This window comes from the organism of the source record quoted next, unplaced genomic scaffold (assembly GCF_019419815.1).
Source record: "Pyrus x bretschneideri cultivar Hongxiangsu unplaced genomic scaffold, Pyrus_bretschneideri_v1 Contig43, whole genome shotgun sequence".
Lineage (NCBI taxonomy): Eukaryota > Viridiplantae > Streptophyta > Magnoliopsida > Rosales > Rosaceae > Pyrus > Pyrus x bretschneideri.
Genome location: NW_025999757.1, coordinates 1953829 through 1967718, shown reverse-complemented (window position 1 = coordinate 1967718; position 13890 = coordinate 1953829). Strand labels below are relative to the sequence as shown.

Here is a 13890-nt window from a genome sequence, read left to right as displayed (position 1 = left end):
ACAAATCAAGTACCTCACTGAGGAAGATCCTCAAGCTTTGTGGGTCACTTTAGTGAATCGTTTTGATCACCAAAAAGACATCTTCTTGATTGAAATAAGACACGGCTGGCTGCACTTCCACTTCTCGGATTTTAAATTTGTGAATGAATACAATTTTGGAGTTTGTCGAATCCGATCACTTCTCAAGTTCTGTAATAAGGACTTGACCGTAGAAGATTTCTTGGAAAAGACCTATTCGACCTTCTCTGCAACCAATATTGTCATGCAGCAACAATATAGGGCACATAAATTTACTAAGTTTTCAAATTTGATCTCTGTTTTACTTCTTGATGAAAAGCAAAATCAGCTGTAGATGAAAAATCATCAAGCTCGACCTACTGTCTTGACTGATGTGCCTAAAGTACATAATAACGAGAAACGACACTTGAACTGTCGTTTTAAGTGTGGTAAGCGAGGCCAGAAGCCGTCTAATCAAGGTCAACAGAGCCAAGGCCCATCTAAGGAAGGAAATCGAGCCTAGAAGTGTTCTAACATCTCTCCCAAGGCCTCGAACTTCAAGAATAAGGCAAACCACCTGACACCATGGATATGGATATGTGCTACCACTATGGTTCAAAGGATCATTGGTCCCAAGTTTACCGAGCTCCTCCTAAGGTCATAGCTAAGTATCAATCTCATCGTAAGAAGTTTGAATCAAACTTTGCTCAATTGGATGAACTGAATAATACAAAAATAGAGGTTTCTGATTTTTAGGAATACATTCCCACGATGGAGATTAGATTCTTGGACATGGGCCCACATTTTGCCGAATTTTACCCCTCGAGGCCAAATTCCACTATGTGGTTGAACCCTTTTTTTGTCTTTTTTTTTTTTATTAAGTTTTTGAAAAATTTCCTTTATATTTGGATTATTTAATTTTGGATATTAAGTTTTATGAATTATCTTCTCGAATAATTAATTGAATGGAATTTATGTTTTCGAACCTTTTATGCATGTGATCAATTCAATTAATTTATTTCTAAGTATGACTAGTGGGGAAGTTTGTTACCTAGCAGATAGTGCAACCACGCATACTATTTTGCATGAAAGCACCTATTTCACTAACTTTGTACCTAATAATGCACCTCTGACAACCCTCTCAGGTTCATCCAACCTGGTCGAAAGATACGAACATGCTTGTATAGTGTTGTCCAATGCATCGAATTGACCATTAAAAATGCACTTTACCATCCACATTTTGGAAGAACATTGTTGAGCTTTAAAGACATTCGAGACAATGACTACCATGCTGAAACCTATGTAGAAAACGGAGTTAAATTAGTTCCTATAAATATGGCCAGAAGCGTATTGTAGAAAAGATGGAGCATATCCTGAGTGGTCTGTATACTACATTATACACCCCATTGAAACCCACTATATGGCCTGCCCTATCAGGGACTGCACACGAAGTTTTACTTTGGCATGACTGGTTGGGACACCTTAGACGAGTCGTGATGCACACCGTATACACAAATCTTCACATGGGCATCCCCTAACTAAAAGCTTAGGCACGATCCAGAAGGATATTGCATGGTAAACCTGCTCCATGAGAAAGCTCATTATTCAGCCTTCTTATGATGAGATTGGTTTGGATCCTCCTGTTTTTCTACAAAGGGTTTAGGGGTATATTTGTGGACTAATTCAACCACTTTGCGGACCATTTACATACTTTATGGTATTGGTTGACCCTTCCACACATTGGTCACATGTGTGCTTGTTGTCCACTAGAAATGTTGTCTTCTCCAAACTGTTAGCTCAGGTTATCAAGCTCAGGGCTCATCACCCTGATTATCCAAACAAATCAATTTGATTGGATAATACTGGAGAATTCATATAAAAAAACTTTCGATGACTATTGCATGGCGGTTGGGATTAAAGTTAAACATTCATTACCCCATGTTCATACCTAGAACGGCCTAGCTAAAGCTTTCATTAAGCGCCTTCAAATTATTACTTGATCGTTGGTTATACGTACCAAGCTCCCGATCGCTTCTTGGGGCTATTTAATATTGCACGCAACCTTGTTGGTGATGTGGTATAAACTAACACACAAATTAAACCCTAATTATGGAATCGTAGTATGAGTAAGTAGGGATCACTCTATTTTGGGGATTAGAAAGGATGCTAATCAACACAAATTAAACTTATAAAATTGAAAATTAAGTTAAACTAACAACAAAACAATGACTGGGAGAATTTTGGATGAATTTAATTAAAACAAAAGTAAATGGCAGCAAGTAAATTAAGTTGTGAATGAAATATGGATGAAATGATAGCTAAAGGATTCTTCTCCACACATGAAGCATATGCATACAAATAGATTTCTAGTTATTTTTCCTACAAACCATGAATGACAATGCCCCAAATTAACCGTGAACATCACTAATTAACTATCAGATTTATTAAGTTCATTGAATTGGACTCAGCGACACAACCAAATTATTCTTCTCAAGTTCCCTAACTATAAAAAGCATGATAGAGATATATGTCAATGATCATTAAGTTCTGTGAAAATCAAATATTGACAAAGCATTCGTAACTATAAAAAACATGATACTCTTGCCAAGAATTTACTTAACTCAATCATGACTAGTGACTTTTACTACTTACATATTGTGTCACCCTTACTTACTAAAATGGGTCCTCAGATAAGGATGGGAATCTATGTCGGTTATGATTCTCCTTCTATTACTAGTTACTTAGAACCATTGATAGGCAATCTCTTTAGCACTCGTTTCGCGAATTGTCGCTTCGATGAGATATTCTTCCCATTGTTAGGGGGAGATAATAACAACACCATTCTAGAAAAACAATGCGAATTATTGTGGACGACTCCCACTTTGTCTCATTTAGATCCCCGTACCACCAGTCTGAGATTAAAGTGCGACATATCCTAAATCTTCAGTGTGTTCCTCAGAACATGCTAAATGTTTTCATTGATCTAGTGAGAGTGACGAGATCACATATACCAGCTGCAAACGTGCCTGCAAAGATAGATGTACCAAATGTACCAAGGACTTCCCTTTTGGAAGACTAGGATGCCTCTGTGGCCGACCCTGTACTTTGGCAGCTAGCTAATCCTCTGCTCTTACTTAGAAGCATGGTAGACCCCTTGATTCAAAGGATTCATAACCCTAGAAAAAGAAACCCGTGGCACAGGATAGTGAGCCTACTGTGAATCCGACCATCGCCTACTTATTATATCCAACGCATGAGGAAATTCTAGATTATGGAAGCGTCTTAGAATAGACAAATCTCCCTCCCGAGAATCGAGAGATTTCAGTCAATTATTCTAGCTTGGATGATGTTTGGTGTAGAAATGAGATGATAATCGACAATGCATTAACATATGCAATAACTACTGAGATCATGCTGAATAATGACATTGAACCTTATTCCATTGATGAATGTCGACGTAGAACTGATTAGTCAAATTGGAAATAAGCAATCCAAGTCGAACTCAATTTTCTTGCGAAACGCAAGTTGTTTAGGCATGTAACTCCTACACCGCCACATGTGGAGTCTGTTGGCTACAAGTGGGTTTTCATAAAAGAAGTGTAATGAGAGGAATGAAGTAGTGCAATATAAGGCACATCTTGTGGCGCCAGGTTTCTCTCAACGCCATGGGATTGATTATGACAAAACATATTCGCGTGTTATGGATGTGATTCTGTTCCACTACCTTATCAGTTTGGTAGTTTCCAAAAAGCTGGATACACAGCTTATAGACATGGGAACCGGGTATCTCTATCGGGATCTTGATACGAAAATCTACATGAAAGTTCCTGAAGGACTTACATTGACTGGATTAAATAACTTTAGACCACGAAACACCTTCTATTTGGCTGAGGCATTCACTCTACGGATATAAGTAATTTGGGCGGATGTGGTATAATGTCTGAGTGAGTATTTGATAAATCAAAGATATATGAACAATGAACTATGCCCTTAAGTGTTTATTAAAAAGTCACATTCTAGATTTGCAATCATTGCAGATTATGTCGATGACATAAATCTCATTAGGACTCCTGAAGAGTTTAAGAAAACTGCTATGCACTTGAAGTTAGAATTTGAGATGAAAGAACTTGGGAAAACTCGATACTGTTTTGGCCTAGATTAAGCATAGTTGAGATGGAATCAGAGTACGTCAGTCCAACTACACCCAGAAGGTGTTGCATCATTTTAAAGAGGATAACATGAAGTCTTCAAGTACTCATATGGTCGTTTGATTGCTAGATGTTAAATGAGATCCCTTCCATCCAAAGGAAGACGAAGAAGAGATTTTGGAACCCGAAGTTCCATATCTAAGTGTGATAGGCGCTTTATTGTACATAGTTCAGTGCACTAGACCAGACATCCACTTTGTTGTCAATCTTTTGGCAAGATACAGCAATACGCCCACATGCATACAGTGGACAGGTGTTAGAGACATCTTCCACTACCTTAAAAGTACGAATCCTTGAGAGTTGTTGCAATCCCCTCGGTTCTTGAGTCGATCTCGCCTTGTTGATTATGTTGATGCAGGGTACTTATCCGACCCGCACAAAGCACGCTCTCAAACGTGTTAGGCCTTTACAATTAAAGGCACCACAATATCTTGGAGGTCAACCAAACAAACCTTAGTTGCCACTTTTTCGAACCATGCTGAGATACTCGCTTTACATGAAGCTACTCGGGAATGCTTCTGGCTGATAACAGTTGTGGAACATTTTTTAAGTATTTGTGATCTTTCTTCCATCGTTGACATCCCTACAATGATCTTTGAAGATAATCAGAATGTATTGGACAACTCAAGAATGGATACATCAATTGAGATAACACCAAGCACATTGTGCTAAAGTTCTTCTTCTCACATCAGCAACAAAAGCATTCGAAGGTTTAAGTTAAGAAAATCCGTTCCAAGGACAACCTGACCGACCTCTTCACCAATTCTATACTAAAGACGACGTTTCAGAAGCTTGTTCAAGGAAAACTTTCTGAGTCGTAACATTGTTAGTTCTCTTTGGAATTATGTCAAACTCAGGGGAGTATCCTAAAGTATACTCGCTTGATCTTAATGTTCTCTTTTTCCCTACGATTAGGAGCATTTTCCCTTTGGGTTTTTGCTACCTGACCAGGTTTTAACGAGGCACCCATCCTGGGTTGATTATATCCTGATGTACATCCCGTAGACCTTTAATTTGACTTTGCACTTTCTCACGCACTTTTTCTTAGACTATAGGGTATTGTCTCACCCTTGGTTTTGCAATAGCCATTGGGTTTTTGTAAGACTTAGTTCCATGTGCAAATTCCTTTGTCTGAGACTAGCGTGTTCCCAAATCAGTGTCGACGAGTTGTCGTATTGACACCCCATATTTGAATATATCGCACTTAAAATTTTAATACTAAATGACTTATATGTTGTAATATGAAGAAAAAAAATATAAGCCTCAAAAATTTTTACAAATACTTTTTAAATACACCCTAAGTCATTTCTAAAGTTAAATAACCTGGATCTTAAGGTTTTTTTCCTTACGTTCTCAAACCTACTGTTTTTTATGAATGAAACATGAAATCGATTTTCTGGAAGAGGTATGACTTCATATTTTTCTCATTTTGCATCAATTTGAAAATTTTATTAATTGTGAAACCGTAAATCCCAATACCTGCTTTTGGGGTCCCCAAAAAGGTGGCGATATATCACTATGTCTTTGCTGAGGAGATAAAGATATTTTAGTGAATATCTTGCACTATTTCATTTATTACGTATTTGTAGGTTGGAGCCTATTGAAAATATGCATAGCTTTGTTAGGCAATCGTTTGTAGTCTTGTAGATACATGTGAAAAGGTACACAATTTCGGTAGATACTTGCTTAAACTTTCTGTGGATTGTGAGGTTAGTTTGGATAATCAAAGTAAGTCTATTAAGATCATTTTTAGTTTAAAAATAGGTTGGCAATCCATACGTTTTTTTAATACCCCTCACGCCTATGAAAAATTTCACACCTACTTTTTACATTAAAATTTTTGACTTATGAAAAATGCCCTCACACACCCCACTTATTATAAGTTTTAACAAATACCTACCAAATTTGTTTATATATTCAGCAGGCATCTACCGAATTTAAGATTTGGCATGTCGTTACCAAAACTATGAGATATTTTAGCCGGATGCTGCCAGCGGAGAATGGGTTAATTAGAGGTAGTCTTCGGTTAGAATTGCCCATGAAGCCCAGCCAGGGGAGAATGGGTTGATTGGAGATGTGAATGAATCCTGATCGGACTGCCTACATGACACATCCCGATCCAGAATGTCCACCTGGATTCCGAATCGAGTTGTGCTGGCCGACACCCGGAAGGTGACGAAACCATAAAGTATAGTGATGTGGAAAATGTGAATAAATTTAAACCTAAAAGTGCCTAAATACAAGAGTGCGCATGTTAGCGGGAATGAACTCATTTCACACGTGATGTTAGAGCATAAGTAAAGTAAAGTAAAGTAGGATGAGAATTATACCATCAAGGGTAATTTCCTATACCAAGATTTGCCAAGAATCCTTGTCAATTCGAAAGCTCGGCACTAAAACCTGGAAGGGCGAAAAACAAGAGTGAGTGGGCCTAAAAATAAAGCTTTATAAAAACATTCTTGAAAACATTATAAGCCCTCACCGTAAAATAAGTATAGTTTCCAAAATATACATACTACGTATAGCATGAAAACACTTACCGTAGCCTGCAAAATCACAAGAATGCCATACATAGCAATATTGCGTAAATAAACACATAACAACCAAAATCACATGATCTTGCACAAACAAACATATCATAATGAGTGTTCATCGACACATGTTGACACACGAGTTCATGCAGAGATATTCTATTATGACCAGGGCTGGGTGTAACAATGATATACGCTCTAGTACTATAATCACGTGAAGATTGATGCTATGCACATCACATATGAGTCCTAATTGCCTTTAGCAATCTAGGAAATGACTGGCACCTACAATGGATCCAAAGTGAGCGTACGGTGCGATGTGCACATACACATGAAAGACTGGCCCTGGCCCGGGCGAGTACTAACGCTGGTGCAACAACAATGAGCAGATAATGCAAATATCATCATGCAATGGTAAAACGATAGTTCACAACACCGTAATATTATTCACGGCCATAAATAAAATTAAGGAATAATAATACGCATACCTGTGCATCCCGTAGAATGAGCATAACTTCAAAATTTCTATCAATGCGCTAAATCTTATAAACATCACTCTAATCTAGGCGTATTGTAGAAAACTCTTTATGAAATGTATAAATGGAGACTAACAATTATATATACTTTATAAAAGAAAAGACCCACTCACAGTTACTTGCGAGGTCACAACCGTTCAAACTAGGATAACCGAACTCTCCAATAGTAATTGCACCACAGGATTCCTCGGCTGTGGCCAAAGTTGGCTGGAAAACAGCTCAAAAGCCATCGGGTCTCCGCCTGAAAACTGGAAAAGTTTCGTCGAGTTGGTTTCTCGATCGAAGAATTCGAGAACTCATCGAAGTTCTCCATCCTCTGTTTCTCTAGTTTGTGTGCAGGCCCAGGGGTTTATTTCAAATTTTTGGGCTCGGTGAAAGAGATAAGACAAGGTGATAAGTTTGGATTATGGTGGTGGTCTGGGTGGTTCACCGGAGGAAGACCGGCGATATGGGTGTTTGGGTTTACGGGTAGGGGAGAGAGAGAGAGAGAGAGAGAAAGAGAGATGAGGGAGAAGATAGAGAGAAAAGAGAGAGAGTGTCCAAGTGATTTGGAAGGCACGAGATAGGGGGAAAGGAGTGGGGAGTCCCACGTGGGTGGGTCCTACTGGACAGAAACTCAAAATATGAAAATAATAGGGAGCCAATTATTTAGAATAATGAAATTATAGAAATGCCCTTCGACTTCGTAAGTCTGTAAAATCTTCATCGTAACTCCAAATTCAATTCCGCTCATGCATACGCATTCGTATTGTCGAGTACTATAAGGATACGCTAAAAGAATATATTGTACGTCTCATTATACATTGGTCAACGAAAGTCAACACCTTCGCCTCTAGGGGCATTTTCGTCAATTCACACTTTTAAAATTTATAAAATTGTAGAATTAGGGACAGGTTGCCATACTACATATCTCCAAGGAAAGAGAATCAAATTACTAGGGTATTTCTAAGAAAGGAGTACATATCATGTGTGCTACATTAGAATACATATTTGATGACGGTGCCTTGACTTAGGCGTAGGCGACACTTCTACATGTCTAGGCATAGATGAACAGCATGTAGAGAGAATACGTGTGGTCCTTGTAGAGAATGAGTTTATTGTATCATCAAAGATCCTTGGGGAATTCAAAGAGAAGTCCCAAATAAATACCTAGGCTAGAGTATGTATAGAATCTGGAGAGAGTAATCCCAATTAAACCGAGGGACCATCTAGGAGAGAATCTAGGATAAGATATCCTATCTTCGTAGGATTATGATTACTGCCAAATCCCCAAGATATCCTAATTTGACATGAATTAGGTTTTCCTCTCTTGGGGATAAGTAATATAGGTACCGGACTAAGAAGGCTGACAGTCTGAGAGTCATGAGCCATGGGTATTCCAACGTTTGTTGCCACCAAGGTTACATGTTAGGGGCCTAGAAATCATGGTCCCACACCGCCGAAATTATGTAAGTTTCCAACAAGCACCTACCTAAGACGTGCATATTTTTAGTAGGCTCTAACCAAAGAGTGCACAAATATAATGGTTCAAATTTTTGGGGATACGAATCACGATTTTGGGTTTAACAAGCATAAAAACGTCATTCAAATTGATACAAAATGATAAAGATATGAAGTCTTAACTCTTGCAGATCCTCCAAATACTCGATTTCATGTTCCATTCGTCAAAACTAAGGTTTTTTTCTTCATTAAATGTGTCTCTACTTTTTGTGGTTTGTGTTTTGTTATACAATTGAGTGGAAGAGTGAGTTTGAAAGCCTGAAGAAAATTACAGATTAATTTGGGGTGTATTTAGAAAATAATTTATTTTTTAAGGACACTACCTTTTCAAGCATAAGTAGTCATTTTTTATTGGGGTTGTAAGTCATTTAATATTAAATTTGTAAATGAGGTGTATCCACAAATGCTAAAGAGATTCTCCCAAAAATGAAACTATCCATAAATTATTTGTCACCTCATTTTTTTCGCATAATATTTTATAATGTTGATACGAGAATTAACGTTAAACTGTGAGGTGATAGAGAGTACATGGAAAGTCCCACTTTGCTAGAGTCTTCTTAGCATTTCTATCCAACACTCATTTTTATCTCACACGACTGAAATTTGAATTTTTTTCAATTTATTCGATATAATGATTGAAAATTGAGAAGGGTGTGAGAAGTAAAAATAGACGTCGATAGCAATACCCTAAAACAAACCCAACACCAAATAAAATTGGTTTTATACCCTAATTGAACCCTAGGCTTGCTTGGAATCCTACTGGAAATTATCAAAATTCCAAACGTATTCTCCAAACTTAAATCCGTATTTAACATAGTGAAAGAAGGATGCGGCCTAAAAAGTTCATCTGTCATCGCAAAGTGGGTAGTTTGTCTCATGACGTTGTTCTCTTCGAAACTAGCCTTGCTGCTGATTTTTATAGTGTTTGACCCGTCTCATATTATTGTCAGTTGATGAGATAATCAAATAGATAAAAAAATGAACATTAATCAATGCCAACATAAAAAGTTCGTTTATTGACATAAACCAAATTTCCTACTTGCTAAGTAGATACTTGGGACTTTAGAGCAAGTTCCTCCTTAAAAATACGTTATCATCCAGCCCATTTAATCCACTCATTCAAGCATATGCATCATTGCGGCCGATGTGCCAAAGATCATGAGCACGAACGAGGCGCACCAAATTTGAAGGTTGAGGGTTAAATTCGTTGTGTAATTAGATCTCTTTCTCTTTCTTCCAATTTTCTGGGTTGTTTAGTGTACAACAAATAGTCACCACTTAATTAAGGACGCCAGATTATATAGATACACCCAAATCCGAAAGTAAGAAAGTGAAAAACATAAAAACTGTACAAAGCCATTGAGTTACTTTGAATGTCTGGTTTCTTCATTGGAAACAAAAGGCCTACTACAGCACCATAGACAATTAGGGCATAGTTGCAGAATCAAGGAAGAAAACCGAAAACATGTTCCGAAACTAAAGCAGTAAGTTATGAGACACCTTGGAGACGAAAATTAATTGGTAGAACCAACTTCAAAAGGCTGGTTCTTCAGCACCTCCAAGCCGAGGCCGATATGAGATCCTTGCACTGCCAGCAGAGAACAAGCGAAGACTGTCTCTTCTCGATGTGGAAACCCCCAACCGGAGTCCGCTGCACCAAGCACTCGGCTTGGGACTCGGTGAAATTGCTGAATGTCAATGGGGAGAACCCAGATGACAAAAACAGCGTTCTCCATGAAGGTGTTCTTTTAGGCAAAAGATGGCAGCCTGTTACAATCTTTTCAATGCCTGGTTGGAGCAAGTACCTCTCAATCTTCTGCAGGGCATCTGGGTTTACATTTGCAGCATCTATTGATTCAAGCAAGCCAGAGTAAGAGTAGAGGGCTTGGATTATTTGGTGGGGAAATGGAACATCGGTCCGGTCACTGCCTCTGTCCAAAGAAACCACAATTCTGGGAGAAAGCTGCTTAACAAAGCGCAGGATCAAAGGAAGCGATAAGGGGTTATTCGAAAAGGAGCCAATCGGGAGATTGACAGCAACTGCCACACCCTCAGAGGCATGAAGAGGCAATCCCAAAGAACCAGAGTTCAATGACTCAAGGCTTACAAGTTCAAGTTCGAATGCCAAGTTGAGCTCACTAGCAAAGTGTTCGAGGTTTTCTCGAGTGAAACTAACCTCGAATTCATCATGGGTGGAAGAGGATATAAATGCAGTGATTTTAAGAGATGGTACACCCCCATTTCTCAAGGCAACTTCTTGCATAAAAGAAGCCCATTGGCCACCATAGCCAATATCAAAATCAATAACATGAACACGATTAAAGCCCTCCACGGCTTCAAGGATGGCTTGGTTACAAGTAAAATTGGCAAAATGGACAACAGGTGAGATTTCAGAGAACGATTTATAAGCACCAATCTTGAAAATGAGGCTAAAAGGCGACAAGGCCGAAGAGCAGTTACTAGAGGTGTTGGTGTTTAGGAGAAATTGCAAGGCCTCCTTGAAGTAAAAAGCAGTCCTTGAAAATGGCTTACCAATAGGAGAGAGCTGGTGATTGAGCCGCGCCAATATCCCTTGCGCGAGTACCGAATTTCCTGTTTCGATCAGCTCTGCTGCATTGAAAAGCTGGTCAATTACTGCTTGCTGAAACTGCTGCTGCTGCAGCTGGTTCTGGTTCATCATTTCTTTACAGCCCTCTGCTGGGCTCATCATTTTCTCCTTTGCCACCGGCATTGTTGGCCTTTGCTGCTGAAGGTGCTGTGGAAGAAACTGAAGCTGCTGCTGAGCCCGAACCACTAGCTCTTGCCCGGGATTCGAAAACGGTACCCTTTGGACCGGGTAACTGGGTCCTAATTCACCAGAATTGAGCCTTTTTGACGGTGGCGGTGACAGAAGGTGGTGCTCTTGCAATTGGGCATACGTCAAAGGCATAAACATAGCTGGGTACTGTGCAAACTGAGCTTGGTTTTGGTTAATTACCATCTGGGGATTGAAAATCTGAGGCTTCTCATCCAATCCCATGCTCTGTTGCTGCTGAAACATGCCGGAAGATTGCGAAACCAGAAAAGGATTGCTCATTGAAGCAGAGAAGATTGCAGGGTTTGGTCTCACATTGCTGCTCCGAGTCTCAACATTTGATGCATTATTACTGAAATTAAAATCAGGACCAGAACTTGCATGTAGAGAGGGGCTCACCAAACTCCCAGAATTGTTATTGGGTTCGAATCCGCCTCCGTATCCTCCTTGATCCACCACATCTTGAAACCCTCCGCCGCTGAATTCCAAATCTTGATGGAGATGATCAGAGCCGCTTGAACTCTGCAGCAGCGTGTTCAATCCGAGAGACGGGTCTTCTATATCACTCATAATCAACCTCAGGATGGACTGCTCTTGACCGGGAGACTCAGACAGAACGCTCTCCCAGTCCTCCATGCCGAGGGGCGGCCCGCATTTTTGTTCCTCTAACGGTGTTCGAGATGGGTTTTCAACCCCCGCAGTAGTTGTGTCTGTAGAGCGGCCGCAGCCACCGCTGGCTCCGCTGCCGTGGGAGGAAGACAGTGTTGAGGAGGATGTCGGAGGGCTTGGGCTTCTTCTGGTATCGAGAACAGAGGTGGGCTCAGAGCTGCCCACATAACAATTCTCCTTGCTGTTTTGGTGGTGGTGATTCCACTTTTGCGGCGACGGTGGCGGCGGCGGCGATAGAAATGAATCTGAAGCAGCAGCAGCAGAAGAAGAAACAGAAGAGAAATCTAACACCCCCTTCCCTTGAAACTCCTCAAAAGGTAGGGGCATGGCCTTCATCTAACAAAATCAACACAACTATAAATCTCCACAAACCAAAACACCCAAAAATCTCCAGCTTTTCTTCAACGCCTACGAAACTCACAACCCCAAAAGACACAAATCACAAATGGTTCAACTCAAATTTACAAACCAAGACAGCTCAATGCTAAAAACCCCAAAAAACTCATATTTTCTTTCTGGGTCAAACAGAGACTACCCAACTACATGCACAGCTCAAGAAACTAAATTTCACTACCCAAAAGCACTTTTAACAGCTTCTACTGCTCTGCTAGCTTAATGGCTTTTGTTGTTGCAGAAAAAGCTTTTGTATTTGAAGCAAACAGGCCTCAAGGCTCAAGACCCATGTTTGGAACCATCTTCTTCTTTCTTCATTTCTTCCGTCTGCGTGGGTTGGGGGCTTTTGTGGGATTTTATTTTCTTTTCTTTCTCCTCTGCTCCTTTGGTTTGCCTTGAGCCTTGAGGGTTAATGGTACTTCGTCTTCCTTCTCTTCTCGGCTTTGTGGATGCGTGCAACATATAAAAGTGGGGATAAAGTGCTCTCTCTCTCTCTCTCTTGTTTTTTAATTTATAATTTTTTTTTTTATGTGGCTTTTGTCTGTAGATGTAGTTGTCTATCTCGCTGCTAGGGTTACTGTCACTCCCTTCAAACCCACTCGCATGCAGCACACGTTAATGCCACCTATTCCGCCATAATAAATAGTAGCGGGTGGTCAAGGGCTAGTTTGGATTGCCGTCCTGAAAAAATGCTATTATCAAAAGTAGATTGAGTTAGTTCTGCTTTCTACTATTTTAGATCTATAATTGTGACCCTTATAATTCATTATTTCTAGATAAAAACCTATCTATCTTTAAAGATCCAGTTTAAGCCCTAATTTAAAATTTGCAAACATATAGGAACACTATTGACCTATTAATGCAATTTATTTACACTCATGCCACTCATACTTTATGGTCCCTTTTTCAAATTCCTAAATTTATGCCAAATTAAAAGTAGTAGAAAAAGTGAAATAAAATGAAAAAAGTGTTTGCATTATCCGTATCTATGTTAAACTAGAAAAGTAGTTTTTTTTTTTTCGTGATATATTTTGTAGCAATTTTATCCATATTAATTGGTAGGTAAATTAGTTTGTTCCAATTATTTAAAAAAAAATACTACACCTATATTGTATATTTTGAACCAAATAACATTCCTCTAACTTGTAGGTAAATTATTTTCTATGTATTGTTATATATGTTAGACACGTTTTGTTGTTGTATAAACATGAGTGGAACATAATATTGTTGATTTTATACATCAAACTGCATTTCTTTTGTTA

General features: G+C 39.2%; 1 protein-coding gene across 1 annotated transcript; it reads right to left on the bottom strand.

Moving 5' to 3' along the window:
• Window positions 1-10136: 10136 nt before the first annotated feature.
• LOC103934411 (scarecrow-like protein 22) lies at window positions 10137-13123 on the bottom strand. Its single transcript, XM_048566830.1, has one exon. The coding sequence runs from the start codon at window positions 12569-12571 to the stop codon at window positions 10322-10324; it is 2250 nt and encodes a 749-aa protein (XP_048422787.1). The 5' UTR covers window positions 12572-13123; the 3' UTR covers window positions 10137-10321.
• Between the last annotated feature and the right edge of the window lie 767 nt (window positions 13124-13890).